This window comes from Tupaia chinensis, unplaced genomic scaffold (genome assembly GCF_000334495.1).
Source record: "Tupaia chinensis unplaced genomic scaffold, TupChi_1.0 Scaffold138601_1, whole genome shotgun sequence".
Lineage (NCBI taxonomy): Eukaryota > Metazoa > Chordata > Mammalia > Scandentia > Tupaiidae > Tupaia > Tupaia belangeri.
The window spans coordinates 451,512-462,929 of NW_006198494.1; the positions used below are offsets into that span (position 1 = coordinate 451,512).

An 11,418-nucleotide genomic window follows, 5' to 3' on the forward strand; every position below is an offset into this window, starting at 1 on the left:
CGAGAGGAGAATGGAGGAGAAGGGATTGTGGTGTGACCATCCCCCCTGGGGGGTGATTTCTAGCTTTCTGTCTCTCTGTCTCTCTCTGTCTGCCTGGCAGGCGCACGCGCCCTATAGCAAAAACCTCTCCCCCCCAAAAAAAAAGAAATATTTTTATAGTAAAATGAAAGTTTTTCTTCAAAAAGTTTGATATTATGAAAAAAATTAAAGCTAGATGTCAATGGGTTTTTTTTGCACCCAAATAAACTTGTAATGTAATTCTTTTTTTTTTTTTTTGTAAATATTTGGAAAGCCTCTCATCCCTCTCATCATTTCCTATAGCTCTAACCCTTGTAAAAACCAGTAATGTCTCTTCTGACATTACTCTAAGGATGTTTCCCCTCCCTGCACATGAAATCATCCTTTCCTTTCACCTATTGTGCTCTTAGTAATGCTTTAAAATTTTGTCCTGAATTTCCTTAAACTTTTATTCCGCAAGTCAGCCTTTTTACTACAGTATTACTCTTGCTTTCCAGGGATAGCTTTCTGTCCCTGGAGTGAGTCTGGTTACTTGTTTACTTTCTCTCGGTCACAAAGACTCCCTCTCTCCCCTGCGGGCATTGCTCTGCAGTTTTCCCTTCATGCCCTCGGGCTTTCTCTCCTCATCTCCCTGTCATTTGTGGTATTTGTGTGACTGGAGCGATGGTTGGTTCGCTTTGTCTCTGTGCACTAGCTTGGGCACCGCTGCCTCTCCCCCGCCCTGTGCATTCCTTTTCAGTTGCCAGATGTCCTCAATCGCTGTGGCGTCTGCATTCCAGCCCGTTCCTCTTTGAGCAGCTCCTTTCTAACAGGGGCTCCTGCTGTTCGGTGATCTGAAGAGAAATCTCTGCCGGCAGGTGATGCGAGGGATGCACGTCAGATAGGGAACACGGAGAACGTAATGACAGGACAGATGGGCACCTGCACGCTGGAATTCTCTGACAGGTTTTTTATATGACCATTTCACTTTTTACAAGTAGTAAGGGGATCTTTGGAGAAGATTTCTGCACAGGCTGATATTTTTATAATCCATATGTGCAGTGGAATTTTAACCTAATAATCAGCCTGACCAAGTCCATAGCCCTTTGCCTTTGGGTCGTTGAAAAGTCATAACAAAAGCCATATTTTGCTATGCAAAAATGTGTCCTACTTTTTCTGATGACCCAATACAATGAGGCTCATAGTATTTATTTCACTTGGATTGCGAGGTCTGCCTGACTTACAACAACTGAAAAAAAAAATGTGGAAATCTATGAAAAATGTTCTGTAAATCACCAGGAGTGCATTTTTTTATTAATAAAAAAAACTACCGAGTATATAATTTAGGGATTACCTGTTTTTATATTTCAAACATTTTATCAACACAATAAAAATTACTCAGTGCTCAGCAATGAAGAAAAGGTAAATTTGACACCAGTTTGCTACAGAAAGCATTTCAGCATCTTAGGAGTCCTTCATTCACTATATAAACATCAACCACTCTTTGAAAAATGTAGAAGCCCAAGGGTTCTTTCAGTAGAACTTTTATTGATAGAACTTCATCAAAATATTGCTTCGTGTATGCTGTCAGGACAATATGGACAATATGAGATGGGATTCACCTGCAGACTATAATGAGAATGAGAATAAAATTTCCTCTCCACCCACGGCCCTGTTCCATCTGTCTAAAGTTAAAGGATGTGACCAGGGCAGCCAGTGCTGTCAGTGGAAAGAAACATTCACGTGATAGAAAGACCTAAGCAGTCTCATAATAAGGAAGGATGAACCTTGAAGTGTGTTGACAGGTCTTGGTGTCAGCTGAGAGAATTCTCCGAGGAACAAAAGGAGCCTTTTGTGTTTGTTAGAGAGACTGAGGAAAACAAGTGAGAAATAGAGCTATACCCCAGTGGCAGAAAATGTATAATTGATGGCAGCAGAAATAATAGAACAAATATTTTAGGCTCTATTTGAGAGCCTCTGTTTTTCTCTATTTGAGGGGAAAAAATTAGAAAATTACAAGGAGAAAGTAGAAAGAAAATATTGCAGAAGGGAAGTCCACTAAAATAAAGCATGTGGGGCAGGGTTTTATTTTTTACCTTGTCCTAAAAAATATATATAAAGATTTAGGGAGAACACAGCAAGTCACCTATAGCTGTGTATATTTTTAAATTTAGGGATTAAACTGATAACTACCTACCTGTGAGCCATCTCTTAATTTAGAAAAGGAACCACAGGTCCTTTTGATCAGGGATTAAGCTAGAACACTTGGAAACATACAAATTGGATAGAGATAGATTTACAGAAAGGCAGTCAGGCTTAACCAGCATGATTAATTTCTTTGAGTCGGTGACAATGAACCCACTGGGTAAAGCTGTGGACATAATTTACTTGGACTTTGAGCAAGTTACAAAGCAAGCTAGTATGGTTTTGCCAGTGAAATTGTTAATTAGTTATTAGATTGCTCTGGCAACTGGCAGAAACCAGTAAATGGTTACTCATCCGGACCAGGGTGATGGGCAGAGTGCCTCCTAGGGCCACAGTGGAACCGATTTGGAGAATCGAAATGTGTAAACTACTAGAGAGGCCAGAAAGGGAAAGGAAATGGAAAATTGATATTAACAAAAGGTTGCAAGTGTCCGTTCAGATGGAAGCTAGAGTACCGAAGCTCAGAGCAGGAGGATTGGCACTGGCTGTCAGTGGAACTTCTTTATATGATAGCAACATTCGTTTTCTCGAGGTCCACCTTGGTAACTGTCACTGAAAGCTGAGTTAGGGTCACACAGCCAACAAGACAGAGGAGCATTTAGGGCTGACTCTGAGCCTCACTGTGTCTGGTGACTTGGTTTAGAGGGAACTGGGACAGCTTTCCAAGCACCAGGGTCCCAGTCAACTTTGAATGTTTATTCTTTTAAACTAATTTTTCTAATATTTTCTCTGAAACTACAATATTTTTCATTCATCCACTTATCTCATTTTTAAAATTATGATAAAATATATGTAAAATTCACCAGTTTTTCAAGCATATAAACCATAGCATTAAGCACATTACATTGTCATGTAACCCTTTGCTATTCCTGTGTCCCCAGCTGAAACTCCATGTCCCTTAAACAATATCTCCCCATCTTTCCCCTCTCCAGACCCTCAACCCCATTCTACTTTCTGTTACCACCATTCTTTCTGTTCTATGGGTTCCTCATAAGTAGAATTATAATATAATATTAATTTTATATAATTATAATATTTGTCATATTTTCACTGAACTATAGCATGCATCAGAATTTCTTTTCTTTTTGAATAACTTTGTGCATTTTAAAAATAGTCTTATTCTACTACTTGGCCTTTCCATTATTTGACCTGCTTCCTAAGAATTGTTATATGTATTTTGCTTAGTAGAAGGAGGTATATAAAGTGAATTTAGCATCATCTCACCCTTCAAGCAGCTTCTGGTCTGGTGGAATAAATGAGACAGGGCCGCAGATGGTAATAATACAATGTAGACTGCTAAATGCCATAAGAAATATAAATGAAGGCCTCTGGGGTCTGGTCAAGCATGAAATTACTTCCAGCCCTGGAGCTAGAGATTTCACAGGGAAGGATTGTCTGTAAAGGAGCCAGGCTTTGAGAGACTGATAGGTGGTGAATGGGCAAAGATACTGTCAAAGGAAGTTCCCAGTGGAATTTACTGCATGGGCCAAGTATGGAATGGGAGAAATAAAGACCATATCTAGGAGGCATGTTCAGGCTTAAAGGAGTATTTGGTTCGTGGTGATAGTAGTAGCTAGAGCTGTAAAGAGAGATTGAGTCCAGATCTTTGAGGGATTTGCATACCAGACTGAAGATTAGTCTTACAGGTGGGTCAGCAGATAGCTTGGTGGTTAAAGAACTGGACTCCAATATGGCCAACTATAGTTTGAATCCTAGACCTGGTGACTTTCTCTCTCTCTCTCTCACATGTATGTGCTCTGTAGCAGATTTAAAAATAATGATAATAATGATAGTTAAAATTAAATAAATAATTCTTTTTAAAAAATAAAGCCTCATAGGAGTTGGGAAACTGTTGATGTTTCAGCAGTAGTTAGCCACAAATAGAGTTGCTACTTAATATTAATATGGGGTCAGCAAGTGTGTAGTGGTTACATTGCTGGACTCCCACATGGTCAACTATTGTTTGAGTCCTGAACCCAGTGGCTTGAAAATGACGCTGGCCATGTGGGTGTCTGTGCCCAAGATCCTGGGAGGAGAATGGAGGAGAAGGGACTGCAGCATGGCCATCCCCTGAGTGATTTTTCACTTTAACTGTCTCTGTCTCTTTCTTCAGTGAGTGCACTGCACAATCCCTATGGCAAAAAGGTCTTTTGAAAAAGAATATAAATATGTAAGGCCTGGATAGAATGAATTAGCAGCAGGAAGAGATTATCTTGGCAGGTGGACGGGTAGACTGTTTGACTAGGTGGAACGCAACAAGGTCATCATCCAGGATGGTGACAGTGACAATGAAGAGCTGGTGAAATGTAGATCCCATGAAAGTCATAGGAGAGTGGTCTTTGACTCCTAAGGTTCAGAACTTCTCCAAGACCCTAGACATAGGAAGACAAGCATAATCGAGTGAGGCAGAGGGTGGAGCAGGGGGAGAGCCCTCGGCAGCTGTGCCCTACATCTGCTCGTTGGCCTGTAAACATTCTTCTTGGCAAAGCCTTTCCATGCCTGAGATAGTTTGCCAGTGTGCCCAGCATTTGGCCTTATGAGTCTGTGTTAGGAATCTCTGTAAACTACCTCCCAAGGCTCGAAGCCAGGACATGAGCTAGAGGATTTCTGAGTACATAGACTCAGTTACTGTCTGCACCTGGTAGTCTTCATACGACCAAGACTGTGTCACAGTTTCCATTATGCACACGGTTTCTCCTTCCAACCCCCAAAGGTTTATAACTCAGCAAAGAAAATTTGCTCCCACTGGGAACTTGGCAGGAAGATTATGTTCTTAGCCCAGCAGCAATTCTAGTTAAGAGAAAAAAAAAATTCAACAAAATTGGTTTAGTACATTTCATAAAGTGCAACTATTAATCTAATTCACTTCAAGTTTTTCAAGAACTATTTTTGTTCTGTGTCACCTTTAAGGCAGCTTGCAGAGAACAAATAGGGGACACTCCTCATGAAACATCTATTCTGAGTATGTTTTCAGTCAGTTGTACACTTTTTCTTAGAATTGCAAATTTCTGCTTCAATTTTAACCTACCCCGATGGCAACTCTATCATCGCTTTTTACACAGACTTTCGGTGTGTTGACATTGGACTTTAAGAAAGCTTGTTGTCTAGTTCCTTCCTTCAGATTAGTCTATGATGAAATTATTTGTCTTGCTTTTAAAGATGTCAGTTGGAGAAGGAATTCCAAAGCACTACCTGTGTCATTCTAAAGTTCGTTCTTGTTATTAGTAAATTATTTAGATTGTGGCCTGAGTTTTTCCTGAGTCTAGGTAGCCAAACACTGACTGGCCCATCCTTCACCTTTTGAAGTATCAGACCTCTGCCTGCTCTTCCCCAAACCATAATAGGAGCAAACACTTTGGGATTGAACTGTGTGTCAGACACCATACTGAGACTGTAATACTTAAAATTTTACTTGACAACATGTTAATTACTTATTTAACTCATTACAGTCCTAGTCTACGAATGAGGAAACCAGAGACCAAGAGAGCTAAGATAGGGGCCAGATGGTGGCACAGCAGTAAAATGTGACACTCTGCAAGGTAGTCCATATGGGAAGGTGCCTCGTTCAAGTCTGGAGACCTCCCTGAGTACATATCAGGCACATGTATGCCTGTGATCTGGGGCTAGCTAAAGGCTAGGGGTGGATCACGGAATCAAGACCTTGTTGGGGATGCTGTCTTTCTTCCTCTCTCACGAAAGAAAGTAATAAACAAACCTTTTTTTTTTTTTTTCTTTTTTTGGGAGAGGTTTTTGCTATAGAGTGCGTGCACTCGCCAGAAAGACAGAGAGAGACAGAGACAGAAAGCAAGAAATCACCCCCCAGGGGTGATGGCTACGCCATGATCCCTTCTCTTCCATTCTCTCGGGATCTTGGATATGCACGCACACACACCCGGCATGAGTTTAAGCCGCTGGGTCTGGGATGCAAACCACGGTCGACTACATGGGAGTCCAGTGACATAGCCATTACGCTAACTGCTGGTTCCACAAACCTTATTTTTAAAAAAAGAAAAAACAAAACAAAAACAGGAGGGGGGCCGGCAGTTGGTGTGGCGTTTAAGGCTCTGGACTCACACATGGTCGAACATAACTAGTGGCTTACTTTCCCACTTTCCCTCCCTCTCTCTCTCTCTCTCTCTGGTCAAATTAAATAATAATAACAACAACAACAACAAATAAATAAATAATTCTTTAAAGAAAAGAAAGAGGTAACTGGCCCAAAGAAGCTGCTCTACAGACTGTATCAACCCCCAGGCTGGGGTTTCTCCTATGCCATGCCTCCTTCCTCATTCCGTGCTTGATTAAACCCCGAGCCTTGTGGTCTATAAATATTCATGTTTGAATTAGCTGAACATTTCTTGGAAATAATCCAACCTCTGTGGTGTGCTTTGCTTCAGGTCTTGAAGGATAATTTGGTCCTTGTGCCCAAAGGAGCTTGGAAATTGGGTAGCTACTTAGCCTCTGCAGAGATACATTTTTTGTAATCACCTGAGACTCATACTCTGATCTTTCTTAATTTGAATGTTCTCTGGTTTTTGTGGAACAGGACTGGTAAAAAAGACCAGGCTGTAATAGGTTTCAGAAGTTCAGGGGGCAGTTCTATAGAATTGGTTCCGCTATCATTTTTAGACCATAACATTCTTTATTTGCCGTAAAGTGCGGGTCCTATTAGACTATAAACTCACATTCTGACTTTGAGAACCAAACGAAAGTAAACACTCAAAACACCTCTCTGACTGAATACTCAGAGAATACACACACACATACACACACACACATACAGTTATTAGTTATCAATGGTTGTGTAACAAATTACTCCCAAAATTTAATAACTTAAAACAGTAATAGAGACCTATTATTTTAGTTTCTATGGGATGAGTAATTTGGGAGTAGCTTGCTAGGTAGTTCCAACCTAGAATATTTCTTGAAATTGCAGTCAAGTTGTCAACCTGAGTGGAAGGCTTGACTCGGGCTGGAGAATCCACTTCCAAGGGACTCACTCACATCACTGTTGCCTGATTGGTTTTGGCTTTCCGGAAAGGCTTCAGTTCCTTTCCGTTGTGATCTTTCCAAAGGGCTGATGGGTGTCATCACTACATGGTTACTGATTTTCCCCAGAGTGAATGATCTAAGAGAAAGAAAAGTGGAAGCCACAATGCCTTTATGACCTAGCCTCAGAAGTTACACACGGTCTCTTTTTGGTAATATTTTATGGATCACATAGGTCATCCCTGTGCATTGTGGGATGAGATCATACAAGAGTGTGTGAATCTTGTGTGAGGCACGGATCACTGGGGCTCTCTTGGAGATTGGCTACTGTACCCCACTATTTTTCCTTTGGTTATGAAAAGCAAAAGAAAAGTAAAGGGGAGAAATAATCCTGGAGAAATAGAAAAGGATAAAAAGATATAGACAGAGAGCAAGTCACCTCCCTCTGGCTTCCCTGGCTGCTAACTGTAATTCCACACAGGGAGCATGGAGGCAAGGACATAGATGATAGGAAATCATCCAGATTTTCAGAGTTTGTAGATGATTATTACACCTTTTCCCACTGATATCTGAGTTGAGAACCAAGGAGAAACAGACGCAGATGTCAGACTAGTGGAGGTCAGAATGTCAACCTTGTTACTGGAGATGCTGGATTGAATTTGAGGCCACAGTTCTTCCTTCTGTTTTGGACTTGGGACAAACTTCCTGAGGGAGAATTTGGGTATGTATTGCCGATGCACTTCCTCAGAATTGCTGCCTCACACATGCCAAACTCCAATGTAAGGGATACAGAGAGACAGATCTCTAGACCCACTCCCGAAGTCAGGCCTGACCACTGGCCCCTTCAGGTGTACAATCTAGAGGCAAAGCAGAGTCCATTCAGCCTCAGCAGCTTCTCCCAATCTCACCCATCAAATAAATTCATGCCTTTCTTCTTGGAAAAATGGGAGGGACAGAAATGGTACCAGTCTTGGCAAATGGAACAGATTCTTTATAGAGTCAAGATACAAACACTGGGAGAAGATGAGAATGGCTCTCCTTGTAGAGGTCATCCAAACATAAAGTCAAGGCCACCACGAGGGCTAGTAGACACACCCAAACTCTGCCTTCGTTAATACCAAGTCTCTACTAACAGAGAATAGTTGTATTTGGAGTTATTTTACAAACAATTGTAAACAAATTCATGCCATTTCCTCTTCTGTTTATGTTGGAGTCTCATGTAGTCTAATCGTACGCCGTTTTTATCATTGCTTTGAGATCTTTAACTCGAATCTCCCTTTCCTTTTTAGACACCGAGTGGTGGTTTCTTATCCTCCTCAGAGTGAGGCAGAACTTGAACTTAAAGAAGGAGATATCGTGTTTGTTCATAAAAAACGAGAGGATGGCTGGTTTAAAGGCACATTACAGCGTAATGGGAAAACTGGCCTTTTCCCAGGAAGCTTTGTGGAAAACATCTGAGAAGACTAACACTGAGAAGGCTTAAAAATCACATCACACGACAAAATAGCACAAAGCAATTTAATGGAAAGAGCACATTTGTGGACTTCCAGATGGTCAGGAGCAAAGCCTTGGCGTGCAGCTCAGTGTCCCAGCACAGTTACAGCGAACAGAGTGAAGATGGTGTTTGTGTGAATCTAACCACTCTGGATTCCAATGTGTAAGGTGTGCCTTGTACTGTCTAATTTACTATACAGAGAAACCCTTTTTTTTTTTTTTTTTTTAAAGATATATAACTAAAATATATAACAATTGTTTACAAGGCTTAACTAATTTATTTGCTTTTTTAAACTTGAACTTTTCTTGTGATAGATGAATTCTTTTGGAGTATGATTTTAAGAAATAATTAATTTATGAAATGATAGCTAAGGAGAAGCTGGATTATCTCCTGTTGAGAGCAAGATTCTTTTCAACATAGAATGCACCTGCCCTCCCCCCCACATGCTATAATTTGTTTCCTTGAAACAGAAATTCCAACTCTTTCATTTGGTTTTCTTCTTTGGGAAACCAAATATGCAACTGAATCTGTGTCAATAAAGGGCCCTGGGGTAGGGAGACAAACTGAGAACAGAACAGTTAGTAATTCTCTTTCTAGTTTGGCCAGGAATCACCCTTAAGACCTAGTCCTCAATTTAATTTTGTGGGTTCTTAATTTTTCTAGAATGAAATAAATGAAGGGATAAGGAAGAATAAAGCACAACCCTTACATAAAAATGATTTCAGAAATATAGTTCACTTTATAATCGAAGCAGCTCAATTCATTGGTTGGATAGTAGGGAAAATCAAAGTTGTACTCACCGTCTGAGAATGGTTCTGAAACATAATTTCCCATTTTAAAACTCCATGTGATCTGCATGCCCAAGACACGATAAAGCATTTGTGAGATAGTGGTGGTAAGTGATACACTCGTATTAAAGTCAAAGGCTGTAAGAAACACTGTGAAAAGTTTACATTCATCCATTGTGATTCATTGCCCACTGTCTTGCATGTGTTACTGGATTCCCACAGTAATATAGACCGTGCATGGTGTGTATATTTCATTGCAATTTCCTGTCGAGAGTTTGACTGTGCTCAGAATTGGCCAATACAGGAGATGTAAAATAAGTAGTATTTTCCTCTCTAACCCAAAGCCACTAGTGACCAAGGTCTCTTCAGTGCACTCCCTGCCACTCTGGCTAAGGCATCCGTTAGCCATTACACTAGTCATTAGTGAAAATGCTCTTTTATGTCCTCCCAGCAGACAGATGTAAAGGATGAGTTTATCCAGGAGGCTGCTCTTGTGACGGCTCTGTTGAAGCTCTGGAAGGCTGGGCAGGAGGGCATGTGCCCACACCTTACAATTGTGGCAGGACCCAGCTGAGCCATCTTTTTATATCCATGCTTTGATGTCATTGGCCTCTTTCACCGATTTCATTTTAGTGCCACGCAGTTGTGGGGCTGGGTAGTACTGGAAACAAAGAAGGAAGACAGTTTGGTAGTGAATAAAGCCGTTACCACAGTTTTCTCTTGGGAAATAAATAAGTAAATAAACCTTTTCCTTTTTTCACTTTTAAGACTTAAAACTGGGAAATAGAAACATGAACTGAAAAGTCTTCTTGCAGTGGCAAGACGTTTCATGGTCTTAAGATAATGTTATGTGGTTGAAAATGAAATCATTCCTAAATTAACCAATTTTTTATATGTAAAACACTGTACATTATGTTCCTGTGTGTTGAATTTTTTAAAAAAATACTTTACTTGGATATTCATGTAATATATAAATGTTGGGTGAAATGAACTTTAGTTAGAAAAAAAGCTGGCACCAGCTTTCATCTGTGTAAGTTGACACCAATGTGTCATAATATTCTTTATTTTGGGAAATTAGTGTATTTTATAAAAATTTTAAAAAGTAAAAAGACTACTACAGGTTAAGATAATTTTTTTACCTGTCTTTCCTCCATATTTTAAGCTATGTGATTGAAGTACCTCTGTTAATAGCTCCCTGGTATAAAGTTGGTTAAAATTTCATCTGTTAAATAGATCATTAGGTAATATAATGTATGGGTTTTTCTATTGGTTTTTTGGAGACAGTAGATGGAGATTTTGTAACAGAGCTTGTTACACAGTGATATGGTAATGATAAAATTAAAATTTATCATTCCTTTTCATGTTAATAATTTGAGGACTGGATAAAAGGTTTTGAGATTAAAATTTGATGTTCAACCTTCATGAACCCTTGTGTCAATCCTGTTTTTTTTTTAAGTGTTTATTGATGTATTCTACTTGTACAAATTTGTCTTCCAGATATACTTACTCAAGTGTAAAATGACCGTACCATGTTCATTGCCTTATTGTTTATACTAGTGAGATATTGAAAACAGCCTGTCCACCAATAAAGAACTGGTTAATTGAATTATATTGAATCTATGCAGAAGAATGAGGAGCCCAGCTATGGTGGCATGGGTGGTAGCGTACTGATCTGCAGTGCTGGAAGCCATATGACTGACTGATTTGGATTCCAACTTGTCCAGAAACATGCTGGTCCCGTGTGAGCGCAAGATCCTGACTAGCTGGAGAAGTAGGGGAGGGAGATCGCAGTGCTAGAAGAACCTATGGAGGTCAGAGATACCCCTCTCTGTCTCTCTCCTTACTCCTGTCTTTCTTACCCCTCTCACTCTATCTCATAAATGAAAGAAGAGAGACATCAAAGTAAAGCCCCTGACCTTCTATGGAAGCCAAATACTCAGAAGG

At 40.1% G+C, this 11,418-nt stretch overlaps 1 protein-coding gene across 1 annotated transcript in view; it reads left to right on the forward strand.

The window, feature by feature from the left end:
• The window catches only part of SH3RF1 (SH3 domain containing ring finger 1), a 223,744-nt gene extending 212,844 nt beyond the window's left edge, over positions 1 to 10,900 (forward strand). The window contains exon 12 of the mRNA XM_006161453.2: positions 8,481 to 10,900. Within this exon, the coding sequence (XP_006161515.1) occupies positions 8,481 to 8,649 (169 nt within the window). The 3' untranslated portion in view covers positions 8,650 to 10,900. The remainder of the gene's footprint in view (positions 1 to 8,480) is intronic.
• Positions 10,901 to 11,418: the final 518 nt, after the last annotated feature.